Source organism: Pituophis catenifer, unplaced genomic scaffold, assembly GCF_029215685.1.
Source record: "Pituophis catenifer annectens isolate HBS135680 unplaced genomic scaffold, rPitCat1.0.hap2 SCAF_3, whole genome shotgun sequence".
Lineage (NCBI taxonomy): Eukaryota > Metazoa > Chordata > Lepidosauria > Squamata > Colubridae > Pituophis > Pituophis catenifer.
The window spans coordinates 186,566,000-186,589,181 of record NW_027256883.1 but is presented as its reverse complement, the minus strand read 5'-3'; the positions used below and the strand labels follow the sequence as shown (position 1 = coordinate 186,589,181).

The 23,182-nt window shown below is 34.9% G+C and overlaps 1 protein-coding gene across 1 annotated transcript in view; it reads left to right on the top strand.

Annotated features, from left to right (window-relative positions):
- Positions 1-23,182, top strand: part of PTPRT (protein tyrosine phosphatase receptor type T) — a 680,289-nt gene that overhangs the window by 613,497 nt on the left and 43,610 nt on the right. Inside the window, exons 18-20 of the mRNA XM_070939969.1 lie at positions 3,515-3,660; positions 14,090-14,277; positions 20,807-20,894. Of these exons, the coding sequence (XP_070796070.1) occupies positions 3,515-3,660; positions 14,090-14,277; positions 20,807-20,894 (422 nt within the window). The remainder of the gene's footprint in view (positions 1-3,514; positions 3,661-14,089; positions 14,278-20,806; positions 20,895-23,182) is intronic.

The window sequence follows — 23,182 nt, the reverse complement described above, 5'->3', positions numbered from 1 at the left end:
AGGTGATCCAGTATATGCCCGGAATTACGCTGGACAACCATTGTGGCTCCCAGGGAAGATCGGGGCCATTGCTGGCCCTTGCTCGTACCGTGTTGATATGGGTCAGGGTAGGACCTGGCGGCGCCATAGGGACCAACTGCGAACAAGAGTCCCAAATCCAGACCAACCACCCGAAGTGCAAATAGAGCAGCCCGCCGAAGAGCCCACCCAGCCACATCCCGTTCCCACTCCTGACGAACACAACGCCCCACACTTACCGGACACCAGGGAGGCCGGTGTATTGACAGATGGAAATGGCCCAGAGTCACCCACAGCTAGGGAAGATGAGGCATGTTCTCTCCCCTTAGGGGACATAGCGCTGTCATCGGTACCCCGACGATCGGGGCGGATTAGGCGTCGGCCTGCGTATTTAAATGATTACGCATGCGCAAGCTTGGTGGGAAGGGGTGTTACATACTGAGCATAGTCGCTAGCCGGCTCCCCCTAGCGACAAGCAGGAAAGTTGAAACTGTTCTGATTGGTTACCAGGGTTTTGACAGCCGGTATATAAGGAGCTGTCAAACGCGGGAATGTTCGTTCGTGTATTGTGTTCTGAATAAACGTTGAGTTGAACATTAAGCTCGCCTCAGTCAATCTGCTAAGGATCCAGGTATTTAATATATGGTTACACTCTCTTTCACTTTCTTATCAACAAAGTTCATGTGATGTTGTGATATTCTATATCCATCCACTTTTAAATGTTGTTCCCCTTCCTCATTTTCCCAAATTGGAGATCTTTCACTGGTGGAAATGAAAACAACAACAACAGTTTTTGTTTTGCTACCATTTGTGGTTAACCCATGCCCAAAACAGATGAACTTCTGATGGGTGTATAAATAAAGTATGGCCTCATTATAGGGACAGCATTTTATTACTGCTATCTGTGTAAGGAAACATGGGAGGTGAAAAATTGGGGTAGAAAGAAATTCTGGATTTTTTCCTACTCATTCTCATTCAGCTTGATGACATAAAATTTACTTCTGAGATTATTCCAACAATGAATTTCAGAGACATTCTCAGAAGAAGAGTATGGTCCTCTTTAACTTATTTAGTCATAACAAAACAAAGGGATGTTTGACTATGATTCTGTAACATCCTGTTTACAATGCTTTGAAACATTCCCGGCTTTCCATAATGAAATTCCAACTGAAATTTTTAAGGAAGAAAATATCCCATGAAGTTTTTCCACTAGCTGTTTTATTGTCATTAGAGAGAATTGTAACCTTGAAAAATTGTAGAAGACCATCTCGTTCTAGAAAAATTATCCACTGAGTTTCTTGGCCCCCAAGTAGGGTAAAAAATATTTTAAAAGCCATTTGTTTCCAGCTTCAGAAACTAGTATTAAATGTACTTGTGCATTCATGTGAATATCCCAAGCATGATAGAAAGCATAGAATTTATATATATTAAATATTATTTATGGTTATAGAGAAAAAAATTATCATAAGTAGATATGCCTGTTCAGTTACTTAATTGTGTAGCAAGTGTTACCATCACCAAAATTTCTTCTCTTCATCTGAAGAAAGCTCTATGCAAGTAAGAATATGTTGGCATAACTTCTCTTTCTCAAGGTGTAATATTATTGAAAGAAAGCAATCATAAGGTGATCCTTCTCTGATCATCTGATCTTTGGAGTGAACTTGTACAAGCAAACAGTTCATACTTAACAGTTATGAGAAATGAGCAATTTTCCTCTCTCCTCAGACTTGCATAAAAAGGGCTCAGATAATAATCAAGGGAAAGGAGATGGTAACTCTATGACCCTATTCAGCTCTCAATTCCCAGAGATCTCTTTTCCTTTCAGTCAGGTATCCCACATTTTGTGGATTAGCCCTGTACTTGTCCTTTAAATCATCAACACTGGTCATGGTGATCTGGAGATGAAATATATCTGGATATATTAATTAACATATCATTAATTAAATGCAACACTACTCTTTATAACCCATATACTTAATATATTCCCCCTTCTGTCTCATTAAAATTTACAATTTGCTGGCAATTTTTGGAAAGGCTCTGAAAGCTACACCCAAGGGTTGCTTCTTCACTCCTCACTCTGGCAACCTGGAGGCTCAGAGTTATGTTCCAATCTAGCAAAATTCCTTGAAATCTTCAACATATATTGCTTTCTGCTGTTGGATTTCTGTATTTTTTCATGATATTAGAAAGTTTGAGAAAGTAATGTTCTACAGTTTCCTGAACCCATCAAACAAGTCGAATGCAGGGAATCCAGTTCAAAAAACATTCTTTAGGATAGAAAAGGAGATAGTAGCATTAGAAGATGAGAGTTCACTACGGTGTTAATTTTCCTAGTTCTGCTTCAAAGTTAGTTTCTAGATCCTTACAACATATGAGATGCTTTAAGAGCAACATTTTGCAAGTGTTTGTGTTTCAGAGTCACAGCAGTTTTTTTTTTATTGTTCACTTGGAAGGCTTGATTCTTTTTGAGCCAACAGCAAGATGTTAGTACAAATTTTATTGGCATATTGTTGTAGAAACTTACTACAAAACTGATTTTTGTGTTAAATTAAGGAGAGACTTAATTCCAGTATATCAGAAACAGTTGTGGAAACAGGCTTCTAAGTAGTTAGAAATTGGACACATGTAAGAAAAACATAACTCGATAATTGGCATTTTATAGGTGGCATTGAACTATAAGAGACCTAGATCGATAGACCAAGGGTGGGGCTTTAGATTTTTTAAATTGTATACAATGTTTAACATAAATTTAAATATACTTAAATTCAAAAATTAGTCAGGGTAAACTTCGCCATTCATCTATGGAAAATAAAAATACAGCTGTTTGTCTCATACCAATGCTTCATTATTACAATTTTTTTCTTGGAGGCTGACAAAATATTAGAGGATCAAGGTCTCACACAAATATATTTTACTCAGCAGACAGATTGTTTTTCCAGTTGGAATAGAGGTTGATGGCATTTCTAAGGGGGGGGGGGGGTATACTTGACCAGAGACAAAATTATCAAAGGACCTTTCATGATTAGGTTTATATAATTGCTTGATATGATCCCATTCCTGTCCCATTTGGTTGTGCTCTTTTTTTTCTTGACCCAAATTTTGATTGCGGTTAATTTCCATGATACTCCATTGCTACTTTCATATCCACTCTCCATCGTTAACTCTTGCAAATGGAGATGTATCAAAATGCATCCTCATATTTGCAACAACCCTGCATGTTGTCTATGGAGATTCTCAGTTCATCCAGGTCATGGTTGTCCCAAAGATGGTTTTTCAAAAGGCAACTGGACTTTCTGGATGAGAAGCAAAACATCTTCAAATAAAAATCAGAAAGTCCAGTCGCCTCTAAAAAAAGCTCTTTTGGGACAACCCTGCATGTTGTGTCAAGTTCAGATTATATATATATAAACTTTAGTTGACTTGGTTTTATTTCAATTTCTTTTAATTTATGAAGGAAACTAATTCTGATTTCTTCCCTCTTCAAAACACTTTGAAGGAAACTAGCCAAGAAACAAAAAGAGACCCAAAGCAGCAGTCAACGAGAAATGGGGCCTGTTGCTGCTTCAGACAAGACTGCTACAAAAAGTGCTGCTCATAATGAAGAAACTTTCACTTCAGGCTGCCAAGATGTTAATGGATTTAGTAAGTTTCACATTTTCATGATGGTATGCTCATGCTCAGGAAGATTTTGGTAACTAATTGACTTGCATGCCACTGAAGCAAATAAGCAAAAAGTTAAAGGTATGAAGTTAAGGATTAAGGGAAAAAAACCCTTAATATTATTTCTGTCCTTCTGTTCTAACTCTTGGAATCAGGAAGAGGCCTTTCTGACTTTTGTAATCCCAGTTCAAAGCAGATACAGACAACCTTCAATGTCATCCAGTTTAGTCTGGTGGTTGAGGTACCAAGCTGAGAGTTTTAGTCCCACCTTAGACATGAAAACTGGCTGGATGACTTTGGGCTAATTATTTTGTCCCTCAATCCAACCTGCTTCACAGCATTGTTGCAGGGAAAATAGGAAGAGGGAGGAGTATTAGGTATGTTCACTCCTTGACTTATTTATAGGAATAATAATTGTGGAATATAAATAAATAAAAATACCTGAAATCCCCAAATCTTTTTAAAGTTCCCCCCGAACTTTCTTTTTTGACTTTTTGTCAAAAGCCAATGCAGTGCATTTCTACATTTTGGAAACTAGAAACACAAACAAGCCTATGTGTCCTAATTATGCATTTACATATTTAATAATAGAAGGAAAAAACAAAAGTATAGCCCTGATTCAAGAGCAACCTAAAAAATATTCTGCATTATTATATTTTGCATAGAAAAAAACTGTCTGAAATGATATAGGGTCTCCTGCTTGAGCAAAGGATTAAACTAGAAGACCTCCAAAGTCCCTTCCAGCTCTATTCTGATTGATCATACTGTCTATCACAAAGCCTTCTCTATCACCATATAAGAAACGTGTGAAATTTGTTTAAGTTTAGATTGAGAATTCTGAACTGGATCCACTTTGTAAATATGGTCTATAGTCTCCATCCTGAAAGTGTATTGATCCTATGACTCCTTCAACAACCATGAATAGTTGTGCATATAGTGAAAAGAGTAACAGCAGTTTCACACCAGGTGCTCTATGGAAAAAGCCAACATTGCCAAATAAGCTGCTGCTTCTTATATCAAAACTGGGAAGAAAACAACATTATTGAATTGAAGAGCTGAGGAGTCCACCCACAGATACATTTTTTTCTGTGTGGAAAACACTATTATTGACAGAGATGGACAGCTAATGAAAAGCACAGAAAACAGAACCTTTTAATTGTCTATGCTGCCTCCGTTACTCAGTGTTAGTTTCTGAAATCTCATTCTTTGGGTGTTAACACATGATTCAGTTAATCAATACTCTTTCAAACCATGTTGAGCAGTTGAACAGAGATATGCACTGTAACATGCAAAACTATGGAACCAGGAGTTAGTGTAAAATCCCCCCTAAATCACACACACTTTCACATAATCCTGCTTTCTGTTGAGTTGATCCTTGATTCGGATGTGAAAAATAATGAACAGTGTTAGGTAGCTTTTGTGCATTGAGAGTCATAACTACTAACGAGATGTAAGGATGCTTTTTCCTCCTCTTCTTTATCATCTTCTAGTGATGATCTAGTGATGATCAAAAACATTCTAAACAAATGAATACCACCACGCTTTAAAAGGGAGGTCTCACTCTTGCTTCTGTGATAAATTCCTCTCCCAGAGAAAATACAATAATGAATTATATAACTAACTGGCTTGCTAACTTGAAGGAACAGGTTTTGCTAATGACACTTTAGAAACTTTATTTCTCTTTTTTCTCTTTTCAAACTTATGAAAGCTAGAAAACAAACAAGCAAACAAAGCTAATTCTGGTGAAACTGTGTAGGAGCAAGCTACCAGGGACAATATGATTTAGATCTAAGACAGTTATACATGGATTTAAGAGTTCAGATAAATTTGGAATATTGACTTACTATAAATTAGAATTAACTATAAAAATAAACAGCTTCTCCTGGGAATCAGATTGATTCTGGCTATCTTGGGAACTGCAAATCAAAACAAAAGATACGTGATGATTTTAAAAATTGGGCTCTAGAGGGGAGTAAAGTTTTAAAGCAGAAGGAAAGAATGCAGGCATTGTTTCAGTTAATACTGGGACTTACAGAGTGTTACAAAACATAACACTGGAAATATTAAAGGAGGGCTTTGAAGAATGGAACCAGAAGTTAGTAACTACAATATCAATACTATCACTGTTATGTCTGCTTCTATGGATAGATTATGTCTAAAAGTTTATAATGAAAGAAAAACATACATCAATATTTTATTGAATTCAAAAGTGAGTATGTTAGAAATAAAAGGAAGGAATATAACTTTGTTTAATTGACTGAGGTTACAAAAAGATTTTTTGTAAAAAAATATTCTGGCAACCCTTTAGGAACTTTTTGTGACACCAGAATTGAACAGTTTTGTGGATGTTTTATGGATTTGTTCATAAATAAGGAATGGGGCATAAGATGAAAGATACCTGTTTAATCTTATACTATGAAGAGTTATAAAATTTGTGTATGTTTGTTGTGATGAAGGTAGGAAATCACTTCTTTACATATTTCTTTTCTTTTTCTTTTCTTTTTCTTTTTTCTGCGGTTTTGATTCTTTCCATTCTCTTCCCATTCTGTTTAGTTTGCATTAGTTTTTACTATTATAATTAAATTTTTAATAAAAAATATATTAAAACAGAACATCAGTGGGAAATAGCTTTTCATAGACAGATATAATCTTCCCAATTTTTTCTGTTATTGTTGTACTGAGAAAAAACAGGCTTAGACCATTTCATTTTCCTCGATGACAATGACGAGAAATTCAAGGTTTAAATTCCAATTCATAGAACTCAGTATTTTCAAAGCAACATTTTCATCCATTCTGATGTTTTTGTTTTTTTTTAAAAATCATTGTACATCTAGATAAGGAATCATCAGGTTAAAAGCAAAGCAGAACTACTGAGAAATAAGAGAGGAAGTTACAAATGTTTCTACAGCTATTTTATCTACAAGTATAGCTAACATACCTTTAGGCAGTTATACATTTATGGCAAGAAAAATCATATAAGTATCTGAAATGTGTTGAATTTAAGTTTGTTACATAGTATTCTATGAAGGGACTGTTATTTATCAGGTGCCTTATAGGACAAATGGATATTAGTATTAGATCCATAAACAGAACTGTAGAGAGAGAGAAATCCTTAAATTTCTACTGTGTCTAATTCAGAAGATATTCTGCAGGGTTCTTACAGAACAGGTGCACATCGACTGGCATCCTATGAGCAATGATGCACTAATAACATATTCAGCATGTAGGCATTTCTCTGCTGACACCCTACTGATGAGCTGTCATGCAGGACTAAAGAAAGTGTGACAGAACTAAGCCATAGGACATTATGGATATACCATATTCACAGCTGAGAGAATAGTAAAAGAAAAAGACGATTGTCAGAATGTTAGAATATCAAGTTAAGCTATGAAAGTTCCTCAGGAACCTCAGGTTGCTTGTTAAGATATATCCAGTTGGGAAGAAGACTGTTTTGCTTTGAAAGGAAAGGGCACAAAAAGGCTTCTGAAACAATCTATTTTAATCCATGGAAAGACATTATGTTAAGATGGAAGGACGTGGATTTTTGATTGAACATTGAACATTGAAAGCTATGCTCTCAGGAAGCATTATAAATTTAGCACTGTTTTCTGGCACCAGGGCAAAAATGATCTATCATGAGAGATCAGTGCATAAAATGCTGCTGTTGGACAGTGGTTTTCCACATTGCTAGGTGTAGAAGAAGGCCTCCAAGCCATAGGTAGTCAGAAGATTTTCTAAAATTCAATTTTCATTATTGATTTGTCAGGGGGGACTTGTTTCCAACAATACATGTATTAAAACAATATTTACAGTATATGTTAATTAGCACATTTCTTTTTTGTGGGAGAAGGAAATTATTTTGAATACCTTCCCTGCTAAATATTACCAGAGTTTCATTATTATACTTTCTGCATAATCTATAAATTCACAGGACTCACATATAGCTTTGATTACACTCAGTGGCAAAGATATGCAAAAAACAAATAAATAAATAAATCAGAAAATCTGAAAGAGGGCCAATTCTAGTGAACAAATCATATTTTGTAGCTCTTCTAATTTATTATAGATTTCAAAAGGAAGACTATTCCACAGCCTCAGGATAATTGAGTAATTCTATGCTCTTTGCTATAATATTTCTGATTTATGTGGATTTGAATCTTGAAGTGGGACTTGAAAAGTGGACCTAAGCTGGCTTGGGAAACACCATAAAGACAAACACATTTTATCCCTTCTCAGGCACCACACAAGTATACTTAATAATGAATACATGAGGAACAGATTCAATTACAGGATTCAATTCAGAATGATTCAAGGTTTAATTCTGAATTTGATAAAATATACTACATACATATTAAGAAAGATTTATATTCAAAGTAAGAAATTCTGCTTCTGCCACTCTGTGCTCTCTATCCATCATCCTTCCTTAGCCTTTCTGTTCTTTCTGTGATTTAAACTCCACTTTAGCTGATAATGCATATAACAGCCTTGATAGTACAGTGGTTTAGTGCACCCTGTTATTAACACAGCTGCCTGCAATTTCTGCTGGTTCGAATCTCTCCAAGGCTCAAGGTTGACTCAGCCTTCCATCCTTTCTAAGGTAGGTGAAATGAGGACCCAGTTTGTGGGGGCAATAAGTTGACTTTGTATAAAAATATACAAAAGAATGAAGGCTATTGCTTAACGCATTGTAAGCCGCCCTGAGTCTCCGGAGAAGGGCGGCATATAAATCAAATCAAATTTTTTTAAAAAAAAAACGCAAACACAAAGCAATGAGATGGGGTGGGGTGGGATGGGATGGGATAGGATATTAACTAATCCGTAGTCCATTTCACATAATGTCTAGAAGGAAAGTCATTAAGGATAATAAAATAAATTGCCTATTTTAAATAAAAATAACATTCTACTTGGGAAATACCATAATGCACAAACACAGCTCAGAAACTGACAAACTAAATCTAAAACCAGAAAATAAAGATATAGCAGGAAGCCAAATGCAGAATGAAATGATTTTGTGAAGGATGTTACAAAATTCAGATTTTCGAAACATAAAATCTCATAGAATCATGTTACTTTCTCATTGATTTTGACAATTGTGTTCAGGTCCAGATGCCAAAGGCATAAAAAAAGAGGTGACAAATAAACTATATTACACTTTCAGTCTAAATGTGAGCAAATAGCCTGTAGTAGATTGGAAGCCAGGAAATATAAACAGAAGGATGGTGTTTTGTCAGAAACAAATTGTTCATATGGGTTGAGCAAAAAATGAAATTCTGCTTTGTTTCTTTTATATGCTTCTTTAATATTAGATTGTCCCCTTTATTCATCAACAGCCTCAGAAAGCAAGTTCCCACTAGTTTGAGCTCTTAATTAATTAATTAGCTATCAATATTTTTGGTAAAAGAAACAAATAAAACCCTGCATTATATTAAATCAGTAGTATGATAGCTGATCTTCCCTGTCCCCTTTGCAATGGACAAATTATTTTATATCAGCATATTACCATGATGAGGAATTACGACAAATTATTTACCATGAAGTAAACAATTTGTCATATAATAGCTAAATGAAAAGAAAGGTAATTGGGAAGCCAATTTTAAAAGCATTTTCTTTACCACTAGGTTAACAGAAAAAGTAATATGAGATACTTTGCTTAGGAAATGTCAAAAAATTACAACCTTTTATTTCAGAAGAGTGAGTTTGGATGGGTGTATAATTAAATCCATTGTAAACATCACTTCAAAAATAATTTATTTTGTGGAAAGGATGTCTTCTGAAGTTATACACTTGCCAAGACTAACAGAATAAAAATATAAATGGATATGATAGGCTTATCATATTACAATCAGAATGAGCTGTAATAATTAATGGAGAGTTCCAAAATATAACTTGCTTTTTATATTCAGCACATACTTTTTATGGTGGAACTTGAATTGTCTGAACAGATCTTAATCTTATTGTTGTCATGCTTCTGCATTCTACACACCCTTCTAATCTCACCAGATTTATATTAACTTGTGAAAAGTTAAGAATTTGGGTTCTTTTTTAAAAACTGTAAAACTGATTGGAGTCTGTGATTTACATAAGATCAGATAATAGACTGTTATGGCAATGCTTGTTATGCTCATACAGTATACTGCCCAGAGTCACAGTGTATAAATTGAGTGACTATCTGCTTAATTAATTAAAAATAATAATAATAATAATAATAATAATAATAATACAATTATTATTAATAATAATAATTAGACATAGTAAAATAGAAGAAAAAGAACTAGAGGAAATTACAAAACAGAAAGACCTGTGGCAAAAGAAAGCAAAGATCATACCAATAGTAATAGGTGCCTTAGGTGCAATACCAAAACAAATGGTGTACCACTTAAACACCATCGGCATTGACAAAGTCACCATCAATCAATTGCAAAAGGCAGCTTTACTTGGAACAACTTACATCCTGTGACAATTTCTTTGACATCATCAAATAATAACATCTGTGTGTCCCAGGTTCTTGGAAAGAGCTTATAAATGAATGAAAAGCCAAATCCAGTCAACATCTGGTTGACTGTGTGGCATACCATTAAAAAAAAAATCATCTAAATCTTCAACAGCAATTGTAAATAGAAAGGCATGAGTGTTTTACCTATAATATAAAGAGCCATGGTGGTGCAGTAGTTAGAATACAGTACTGCTGGCTACCTCTGCTGACTGCTGGCTGCCTGCAATTTGGCAGTTCAAATCTCACCAGGCTCAAGGTTGACTCAGCCTTCCAGCCTTCCAAGGTAGGTAAAATTAGGATCCCAATTGTTGGGGGAAATATGCTGATTCTTTAAAACGCTTAGAGAGGATTGTAGAGCTGTAAAGAAGTGCTATTGCTATAATATTCACCAACATACATACATGTTATATATAATTATATGTTTTAGCAACAACATTCAGTATGAAATAGAAAGGCAGTTTGCAGAGAATAAATCCAGTGACTGGTAAACATGAAAATCTTAACTTGTCATTTTTTTTAAATTATACAGTATATAGCAAATAAAAGTGACTGTAAACAATTTTAATATATATTTTCCTCTGTTTATATAGTAAATGGCAGAGAAAATAGAAATTTAAACTCATTTTCAGAAAATTCTTCTAATTGATTAGAAACAATAATTTATTATTGTTAATTTGTCCTGGGTTTGCAAACAATATATCCCAAGAGGTGGCAAAAACGATTTTCAGAATATCTCATGAACTTAGACATCTTAGAAATAGTAGACACATCTCTAATGTTACTTACAGAAAATTTGAGTATTGTCTTGTTTGAATTCAGAGATTATCAGTGAGCAAAAAGCATATGATTTACTATGTTTTGTTGCTGTTTACTTTACAAAACAGAAAATCAGCTTTTGCTAGAAAGGGATCATATAGAGCCAGTGTGAAAAAATTGACTGAGACTGAAAGATCCATGTTCAGATTTTGTCTGCAAAGGATCCAGACATATTCTCCTCTATTCATTGGGAAAGAATTTAGAATCTTTATTACTTTATTTTTAAATGTTTGACTGTAACTTGAACAAAGGTTTTCGTGTTATTTGGAAATAGTACTTAAGAACATTCCATCATCACTTTTAGTAGCACAAGTTAAAACAGCAAAAATTTGGGAAATGATTTTTTAATATTTGTCAATACAGTTTAAGCAGAAACAGTAATGCACTGTAAGATCCATATGCCAGTATACTGCCATTTATATTGAACGTATATTTATATTCTTATAGATATTATAATAGATTTTTAACAGCTAATTCAGATTGTCATCAGATATTTCTTTTTTCTTTCTTTAGATTGTTGCTTAAAATACTGCTGCAGGAGTAGCTAGTTTATTTATTTATTTATTTATTTATTTATTTATTTATTTATTTATTTATTTATTTATTTATTTTGTCGCATTTCTATGCCGCCCAACACCCAAGGGACTCTGGGCGGCTTACAACAAAGAATAAAACAATGTGAACAATCCCATAAAAATGTTAAAAAGAAAAACATTAAAACATTAAAAACTTTAAAAACGTTAAAATGCATGCACTCCAATTCATGGCCGGGTCTCGCTTATTATCAGGGGATGTCTTATTTGGCAGGAAACAGGGTAGTTCCATCTTGTAATGGTAACTTGCAATGTTTTTAAACGAAATTCATAAAAATATACAGACTATGGAGAAGCCAGTTGTGAAACAGCTGGAATTCAACACAATGGTGGAAAATTAAGGATAGTCAGTCCAGGGCATGGTATACTTATAAAGTTATCTCTTTCTCTATTAAAGGGAGTTAATGGGAAATAGGATAAAGAAAGATGAATTGAGAAAGTAAATCCAGCCTGGAAAACTAATAAGCCTTGAAAATCCCCCCTGTTCAGAGTCATTATCATTAGCACTGACGTTAGACTTGTTAATTGAATAAATAAGTGCTTAGTTTCCTACTCCTATGTTAGGTCTATACAATGGATGTACACAAGTGAAGAAATATTTGATATATATATATTAATATATATTTGCATTGCTGATTAAATTCTGAAAACTGCAGTGACACACCTTTTATATTTGGGGCCATAACTTTCTTTTCAGAGGATGTTTTCTGTCCTTTAATTATCCATCTTAATTTTAGACAATAATGGCTGAGAAAAATATATTTAGGAGCATAAGTGGCAATTGACCTATCTTTCCCTTCCATGACAGCTATAGAACAATAAAAGAGAAAGAGAGGAAACATCAACATTGTTCTATCTGTTTATTCCATAATACATATAGTTTAACTCTCAGGTCTTACTGTCTTTTCTTTTCTTTCTTTTTATTCTTTCTGTCCTATCATCCTTTACTAATTCAGGACATATAAAATTGTGACTAGAAATGTTAGAAATGAAGATTAAAATTGTATTGTATAGCTTTAAGAATAACACATATACATATACATATACATATACATATACATATACATATACATATACATATACATATACATACCCATACCCATACCCATACCCATAATATATACATATGCATGTATACATAAATATATATCAGTCATAAGATTGCCTAGAGATTTGCAATGAAGAATTACACTATTGCTCCTCTCCCTAAAAACAGTTTCATCTTCTTTTACTGCTCTAAAACATAAAAAGACACAACTGTTACTTTACTTTTTATAAGGTGTAAATAACCAGTGAGACCTCACCTAAACTGATTCAATTTAAGAAGAAAAGATGAGATTTCAATCCATATGCACATTAAAGAAACAGTTAATGTTGGATTCCCTAGCATCTCCATTTAGTTAGTTGATCTGAGAAAATAGAAAAGATTTTGCATATATTATTTATCTTATTGAAATACTTAATAATTAACCCTGCCTTAATACTGATTCTTAAAATAGTCACATTGTACATAGCAGTCCCTCTCTTTCCCCAAGTGCTGTTCACATCACCCTTGACTCAGGACAAAAATATTCTGGTATGAAATTTACTGTTCCTATTGCCAAGCCTTATTCTGTATTGATTGCCAGAATTGCCATTCACTGCTATTCACGTGATTTCCTTCTATGATAATGAGCAAATGAACCAAACAGATTTACTTGACTTGAGAATGCCCTTGAAGAAGGAGCAAAGTAGAAAAATAAATATTGCCAGGCCATGCTCTAAGCCTCCAAGTTGGAAAAGATCCTTAAAGTACTTCCAGAATTAAGAACTAACAGAAGGAGAGCAGGGTCCCAGAAGATGATATCAAGAGTTAGTACTAGCAAATTGAATAAGCAGCAAATCACAAAGTCCCCACTCTTATGGGATATATTGCCTTAATATTTTCATCATCATAATATTTGGAAAAATGTATGTAAATCTGTGTCTCTTTTGCTGAGGTGTATCTTCAGTTAGACAAAGCATAAACTGGCAATTTATCAAAGGTCTTTAGTCATACATCCAGTTCTCCTACAGGCTATAATATAGCACTGGCACCCTAATTGTTTCTGCTGGCAAAAAAATAAAATAAATAAAGATGGAAAAAATAACTGGGGAAAGTCGATATCATTTCTCTATGTTATATTCCTCCCCTTCAGCTCAGAAAGCAGCAGGTAGAACAGAACAGGGTGGGTGACTGTTTAATGTGACTAGATCGCATGAAAAAAAACAACCCACTTCTGAGTGCATCAAAGTGCATCAAAAAAGTGATACTCTTCCTGCTGTTGACAGAACCATTTCATGACTTTGTTGTTTCTCTGTATGTGTGTGTGGGTTTTTTTTTTTTCCTTCAGCATTACCTGGTGACATAGATGATGTCTCTATTCCTTTATTTCACCTATGGGGAGAAATTAATTCCTGTGGGAAAGAAAACAAATGCGCAAATAACAGCTAGGTGAAAGTTTGTTTTGCCTCCCTATCTTTAAAACAGACAATAGCCATGGGGAGATGACTCAACCGACCCTGACAATCCAGACCCATCCCTATCGAAGCTGTGACCCAGTGGAAATGTCCTATCCCAGGGGACAGTTCCAGCCAGCAATCCGAGTGGCCGACTTGTTGCAGCACATCACTCAAATGAAACGGGGACAGGGCTATGGATTTAAAGAGGAGTATGAGGTGAGATGAATATTCACTCACTTAAATAATAGAAAAAGATTGAGATTAAAGCTACTGGAAAATAATCAGAGTAAGTCCTGATTGAAGAAGTATCTCAATAGTTACGAGACTTATTTTTATGTGTTACTGATCATGGTTTTCCCTCTCTTTCTTCCTGAGTCTTTGTTGCAGTCCTTTTTCTGTTGCAGAGCTCCTGTCATTTATACATTCGTACATTGGCAATTTTTTTTTAAAAAAATGGAGTTTATGAGAAACTGACATTGGGTCTGTTTCAAAGAGTATAACTAGTTCATATGTGACAGCTATCGGCTTGATGGTACAGCTATTATATTTGTGCTGGAAAATCTGCCTGTCTGCTGCTGGGCCACCTGTTAATGGTAGTATGCAAAGCCTTCAACAGCTCAGGACTGAGTTAATTTAAAGAATGTTCCCTGTTATATTAGTCTCCAGTCTATGGAGATTCTCAGTCATCCAGGTCATCCCAAAGGTGCTTTTTCAAAAGGCAACTGGACTTTCTTTGTTTTGCCTTGAAGACATTTCGCTTCTCATCCAAGGAATTTCTTCAATTCTGGTTGAATGGTAGAGAATGGAAGGATTTATATTCCTTGCAGTCATCTGGTCATTACCACTCTTTCTGAGAGTCACTGAGGCCACTTGGAGGTTTATCTGTGCCATCAGGGTCACCTGAGTAGTACAAATAGAGATGGAGCCTTCTTGGAACTGCTAAAAGGGATGTGTTGTACTTTCTTTGAAGAAATGTCTTCAAGGAAAAGCAAAGTCTACTTTCCTTTTGAAAAGGCACCTTTGAGACACTAGTCTCCACTATTTTAGTTTTGCTGTTATTCATGTATGGCTTGTGGAAATGTCATCTAATAAGAATTCTTTGCAGTGGCACTTATTCTATTGATTGGAATAACCTCCCCTCTGCAATGTATCAGGACTAGCCCTGACAAATTTAGACCACTGTATGTTGGTCGTCATCACTCCTGGCTCACCTTATATTTATATTTTTAATGGTTTAATTATACCTTGCAAAATAATATGCTTATTTGTTTTACTAACATAAACTAACCAGAGACTGTATTATTATCATTAATTATTATTTTTAGGAACTAAAGTATTTAAACAAGTGTTTGCCGAAAATTCTTACATACAGCAAAATGCACTGAATTTCCCCCTTAAATTGTGATATAAAACATATAAAATTATTGCAATACTTTAAGAGCTAGTTTAAAGATCAGACTCATTAAATAAAGGGGGGACCACCTTCTGAGTGTCTGTAACAGCTAATAGCTCTTCTGACTGCTAGGTGTCACCTATGAAGACTCAAGCCTGACACTCTTCTATTATTTTGGCATGAGGCTCTTTTGTGAAAGAACCTTAAACTATTGGAATAATTTTGTTCATTTAAAAATGTATTTCAAACTGCAATGGATTGTAACGCGGGAAAGTGGAATAACACTTCTAGATTTGAGTGTCAAACCAAGCAGCTTATCAAAGAGACCTGGTATGCCAGAGATTTTTTAATTATGAAGTTAAAAGAGTGGCATTCTCTTCTAAAGATTATTTTCATCTTTCCTAGCTCAATCCAGTAGTTAAAGTGAAATTTGTGGTAGTTTAATTAAGAAGCAATTACCTGTACTGATGATCTTCTGTTTAAATCAGGCACTATTGTTGGGCATCTGCTCCACTTGAGCACCCAAGTGGGATCAAGTTGTTGTACATTCCTGGCCACATAATTTAATTAGCAGTGATAGACATTTTAATTTTTCACAAAGCCTTCAGTCAAATACCTCTGTAGATATTATCATACTATGAGAAAGGCCACTGTTTACTCATTATTGTTACTACCAATAGGACCCACTTCAGTAGAAATTCATATATCATACATCACTTTGCTGAACTTGAAACTGACCTTGGCTACTTGTTACATTCTTTTCCTAATTCTCAGTGGATGAGATTTCATCCTGATGACCCTAAGGTATGAGGAGACTGGGAGGTTAGGTAGCACTTTCAAAGTGCTATTAGAGCAATTCAGCAGTATAGGGTAAGTAATTATTCACTTATCATTGATACTGGGAATATAACAATTATGACATCCATGGATAAAATTCAGGATTCAAATTTTAACCCAAATAGCATGAAAAATGGATAAAACAACCTGCATTTTTCAGGGTGTCCCAGTTAAAAATTCAAGAGTCCTTTTATTGGCAGATGGGCTTATCCATGAGTATATATACTATATATTATATAGGATATATAGTTACTTTTAAAAAACTGAGAGAACCCATTCCCATTTTGGCATCTAAAATTCATAAGTATTTATGGTATATATAAAAAAGAGCTTAGCCTTTGTAGTTAATAAATACGGCCTCCTCAAGACATTATGGCCCTTTATGACATGTGCTAAACAGCTTTGTAAAGTATAGATAAGATGCCTTATGGAGTGTTAATGGGCTGTGAAGAACTGAATTACTCTTACTCTGATAACTTCAAGATAAAGTTGCTGAAATGCTTAATGTAAGTAAGAGTCAGGTTTAATTTTCAGTTTCTGGCAGCTGTACAGCATTTAAAATTATATCTCCACTAATCTTAGCACTTTGATGCTTTTACACGCAAGGTCATATTTTGTTTCATGTTATTTTAAAGGCTGCAAACCTAAACAAATATCAATGAAAACATTACTCCATATTCAGTTTCTTTGCCATGTTAATAAATTTGCCACCAAGGACATTTCAATATCCCTTTTTCCTTTTCCTTTTGAAAGCTAGGAAATTTATGATGGCTATTTTATTATACCCTATACGGATTACATTTAATTATATTCCTCCTTTCAGGATAATAATCTTTGAAAGACAAGCAACAACAGGATCATTAGTAAAATTACACTAAGCAAAATTTTAAAAGCTCTTTCTCACAAGGTTGGTAGTCTTTTCTGTCTTGCAACTGTTCTTCATGTTTTTGTGGATGGCAAAAATAAAATTAAGATTTTCTGACTTTTTGCTTTGAGTGAAGAGTGGAAGGGGAAAATTTGTTTGGTATACAAACGTATACAGATAGTCCTCAATTTACAATAGTTTGTTTAGTAACTATTTGAAGTTACAATGGCACTGAAAAAAAGTGATGTAAAGGGTCATTTTTTTCTCTGACAACCCCATGATCAAAATTCAGCCACTTGGCAACTGACTCATAGTTATGACAGTTGCAGTGTCCTGTGGTCATATTTTTGCAACCTCCTGATAAGGTTGTCCCTTCTGTAAATAGGGAAGCCAGATTCACCTAACAACTATATTACTAAGTTAACAATTGCAGTGATTCATTTACCAACTGTGGCAAGAAAGGTCATAAAATGGGACAAAACTCAATACTTGTTTTGCTTAGCAACAGAAATTTTGGGCTCAATTGTGGTCGTAAGTCAAGGACTACCTGTATATTGTGTTATACTTTGGAAATTTGTGGGTCTTTTTTAATATATAAAAAATAATAAAATAATAATAAACATATAAAATATATCTACTGATTTATTTTCCAACGCTAAATGACAAAACAGGAAAAAAAGCTGCCATTTGTTTTCTGGCAATGATCAGAGGTGGCACAATGACTGCAAAAGAAATTTTAAGGGACTCCTGGTCTAAGACCATTTAAGGGCTGTTTAAAGGGGAACATAATCCAGATAGAACAGGCTCTGGGTTCACTTTTCTTGAATTCCTTCCTCTTCCTTGAGTGAACAGTTGCAAAACACAATTTTCTTCTTTCACCTATCTGATCCATTAAATTACATCACCTCTATAGCTGTAATCCTCAATACACTTCCAGTGTGATTAGTGAGGTTTAGGTTGAAAATATCCTTGAAGGCAACAGAATGAAATGATCAAGTCAAGAGGTGGTAGACTCGGTAATTCAGCAACACTTCAAATAAGATGATACTTTCAAAAAAGTACTCCTGTAAAAAGCTATCTGTTGAAAGAATACTGAGTCTGCTAATATTCTACTTATATAAAAGGGTGTTTTATTGTAGAGATGAACTTTCAAAGCTTTTGACACCTTCCAAGTCTGTGATTCCTTGAACACTTGTACACTTAGGGGGAAAGAGAATGTAGTCAAGCACATAAATCAGTTCTACAATTTTAAACAGCTATGTGTGACTGTCTACTGCGTAGAATGCTAAAAATTTCTAAGTGGCACTTTTCTGGAGGTGATTTGGAGAAGACTAAAACAAAAAAATGTTTGAATAGTTATAGTTTGCCTTTTCTTTTTCCTCTGATTGCATTTTCCAGCTGTTTTTAGGCTTCTGGTTCACTGATCCCCCCCTCTTATCTCTCTCTCTCTCTCTCTCTCTCTCTCTCTCTCTCTCTCTCTCTCTCTCTCTCTCTTTTTTTTTTTTGAACCTATTAAAAAGCAGTCTTACAGTTGTGGATTTTCATCTTTGGCTCTGCATTTGTATCTTTTAAATACCAATATCAATTTCTTATTCTTGGACCATTTCCTTAACCTATGAAGTCTGTTTTTTATATTATCGCCTACAGTACAGATACAGTAATTTAATATTGAAGAATCAGAAACTAAGACTAAGTCTTCTGACATTTTTCTTCATGCCTGCATTCAATTTATTTATTATTTTTTACTTAAATTATTTATATGGTTATCCATCTCACAACGATGACTCACTGTTTGATGAGGAAACACTAACACCATTTTTCAAGCTATTTACATATCTACATAATTGTCATCTCATTTAAGTCACAATTAACTTGCTAATGAGAATGTCTCATTAGCAAATTACTATATACTATGTCTACAAAATTCCCACAATGTACTAAAAAGAATACCTAATGAAAAATGTGATAAACTTAGTGCATTAGCTTCTAAAAAATAGTGGCAAGCGATTTCATGTATCAAAATTATAAATTTGGTTATAAAATCAGAGTTATCAGCTTTTTCCAGTATGTCCTATGTACGGATTAAATTCACTTCTTTTAGAATAAAAATGCATTTATTCAAAGCTGTGAATGTCCTATGATATTATTTTGGAGATTTCAAATTTACCATCCTGTGTACATGAATAAAATGGAAAATTGGGGTTTTTATTTTGTTTTTTGTTTGTTTGTTGCAGCAACTAAATTATTATGAGTTTTTCTGAACAATTTATTGAAACAAGATACAAATGTATATCTTGTCTTTGATGAAGAAAAATGCCTTATTTCAATTACTTTTTTCCTATATTCTTCCCCACTCAGAACATCAGATGCTATTAGGTAGCACTTTCTTTGTACAACAAATGAGGTGTGATCAAAGATCTTTCCATTTGCTGCAACATTATTTCATAAACATAGAGATTGAGCTACCTCTCATTTATTACCCATTTTAACCAAGAAAATCATCCATAGTACATCCTGGAATTACTGCTTCACGGAACTTTTATAAACTACAGTCTGGCAAGCTTTGTCTTTTTAAATAAAACAATTATAATGTCACACCATCACTGTAATATCTAGTATATTAAAATAACCCACAATATCACAACCAAAGAAGCTATGTTGTCAGCTCTGGGTTTCTATGGACTGTATACGATATTAGTTAACAATAGTAAATGATGAATTTTGTAATTATGGGTTTCACATAACATTTTTTTGGTACCATTCATGATTATAGGATACATTTCTTGTCTGGGAATGTTAAGCTAATGCCAACTGTAAATCCATTACATATTTAATGTTCCAGACTATGCTGAATATATGATTTTTGGGGGATTTTATCACTGAAAAAAGACAGAACTTGGGGTATCAAGGTATTCCAACAAGAGTTTGTTACAGCCTCTTCTCCATTCATACTGTTGCCATTCCCAACATCAACTCTTGTTGTAAGTTTTCTGAGCCTGTCAATGCATGTGAATTATCCCAGGTTGCTTTATGAATACCCCAAACCTGATGGAATAGACTACTACATGAAAGCTTGCAAAAGAGATTTAAATTTATCCACACATATACTTGATGTGTGTATGTTTGTATGCACTCCATATGTATCTGTCTGTATGTTTATAATGGGAGAATTATATGGAAACTCCTATGCTACCAAGTGCTTTTATTTGTTTATTTATAGCACAGCTTTTGGCCTCAGATTAAATGCCATATATGTATCCTGATATTTCATATGGACATGAGAGAGATAATCCCCATCTCTGTGTTAGAGATGGCATCATAATGACAACGATAACAATACTTGCCCTGACTCCCTTTTATCAGTAAAAATAATATATATTATTTTTAATCAAAAATATGCAAAAATAAGCAAAATCCTTAATTGTTTTTTGTTCCAATTACATTAATATAGCCATTTATAAATTACATAAGCCCTAAGACACTAATGGACTCTTCATTATTGTTCATTGTTGTTTTCCTCAGAAATCAGTTGTCTTGGCAGTGTGCTAAATTATATGCTGCCTCTCTCCTGCCCTCTACTTCATTAAGTTAAAAAATAACAACCTGAAGGTCTTCCCTATTTTATAAATATTCCATTCTTTAATTTGCAGGCTCTACCTGAAGGGCAGACAGCATCTTGGGACACCGCCAAAGAAGATGAAAACCGCAATAAGAATAGATATGGCAACATCATCTCCTGTAGGTGCAAATTCAAACTGAACTGAACTTCCTGTGTGTATCTGTAAGCATCTTATATGTATAAGAGCATAACTGTAACAAAGAATAACTTCCTAGTCTTTAGAACATTTCAGCTTAATAACAGCTTCTGTGTTAGTGTTTCCCCCTTCCCCCAATTTTTTCATTGATTTATTGTTCTTTGTATAGATTTACATTGGTCTCAGTGGACCCAAGTGACAAAAATCTACTTTTTTGGGGGGGAGGCTGGCATTCTCATACATCGAACACACCTGAGAAAAGAGGTAGGGGAATATCAACATCATGACATCAAGCTCTTTTCCCAGTTGAGCATATGGTTTTTATTGGTCAGGAACCTATTTTCCCCAGGGCAAAATGCAGGCAGAGCTGTTGATGGACTTTGCTGTTTGGGACATAGTGTTATCTCCACATGTTCTACAGAACATACAGAAGTTGGGTTAGGAAACTCTACCATTTTCAGTAACGCAGGCTGAGAGAGATTAAAGAGTGATGAACCTCTGATGTGATTCATATGACAGATAAAAGATAAACAGTGAATCTTTATGTACAAGATTCATTTCAATGTATAAGGATTGGTATCACCTGCAGGTAAGCAAATTCCACAGATGGGCTACTATCACCAAGAAGACCCTAGATATATGAACTAGTCCATTTCAAAGAAGTAGGGACGCAGTGGCTCACTGGCTAAGACGCTGAGCTTGTCGATCAAAAGTTGGCAGTTCAGAGTTCAAATCCCTAGTGCCGCGTAATGGGGTGAGGTCCCATTACTAGTCCCAGCTTCTGCCAACCTAGCAGTTCGAAAGCATGTAAAAAATGCAAATAGAAAAATAGGGACCACTTTGGTGGGAAGGTAACAGTTTTCCGTGTGCCTTTGGCATTTAGTCATGCTAGCCACATGACCACGGAGACGTCTTCAGACATCGCTGGCTCTTCGGCTTTGAAATGAAGATGAGCACCACACCCTAGAGTTGGGAACAACTATCACATATGTGCGAGGGGAACCTTTACCTTTACCTTTACCTATACAAAGAAGGAATCATAAACAGGACTTCTCTATCGATCTCAGTGCATAAACTAGCTGGTATATAACAGCTCACTAAAATAATTTTCCCTGTGATCGAAAAAACAGATCTACCACATTTGAGAGACTTCTGTGTATTTGTTCTCGTTGTTTTGGATTGCAGAGTGAAACCAATATTTGTGTTGCAATATTACCAGTAGCATGGCAGCTAGATTTTCACGATTGTTCTGTGTTGTTAAGTTGTGACTTTGGACAATTGATAAACTTTAGTTGGCACTTTAGAAAATAAATTAAAGTAAGATCATTCATGTACTTGTTCTAAAATGTCACAAACCCTATGATATCTATAGAAAGCATTACCCCACCCACATGTCTGAAAAAAGTTTCAGAATTTAGTCAGAATAATTATATTATGTTCACTAATTTTGTAAGATATAATGTAAGATATAATAATATAATGTTAAATTACAGCATAATACATATAATATAACATGCAGAATTACTTTAATTCAAAGTGGAAAAGCTTTGGAGAGGATTTGGACACACTTGCTATATCTGTTGATGGTGTAGCAAGGGGACTAGAGGCTAAAACATATAAAGAATGTTGCTGGAATTGGGTATGTCTAGTTTAATGAAAAGAAAGACTAAGGGAGACATGTTCCAATATCTCAGAGGTTTCTACAGAGAATAGGGAGTCAGGCTATTCTCCAAAATACCTGAGGGCAGGGCAAGAAGCAATGGATGGAAACTAACCAAGGAGAGAAGCAACCTAGAACTAAGGAGAAATTTATTGACAGTTAGAACAATTAATCAGTGGAATAACTTGCTCCCAGAAGTTGTGGGTGCTCCAACATTGGAAGATTTTAAGAAGAGATTGGACAACTATTGAAATAGATGGCTAACCTTTTTGCTATCACGTGCCAAAAATGGGGGAAATGTGGGAGAGTCAGGTGCACACGTGCCCACACCCATAATTCAATGCACACACATCCCGCTCCCCACACTTTGGCACGCAATGGCTCAGTGGGCCCGGTAGGCCCATTTTTCACCTTCCCCGGGCTCCAGAGACTTTCTTGGAGCCTGGGGAGGATGAAAATGGCCTTCTCCATCCCCGCTGGAGGCTCTCCAGAGGCCAGAAATGGCCTGTTTCCCAACTTCCGGTCCCACCAGAAACAGGCTGTTTCCAGCCTTTGGAGGCCCTTTGGGGGTGGGGAAGGCTGTTTTCGCCCTCCCCAGGCTCCTAGAAAGC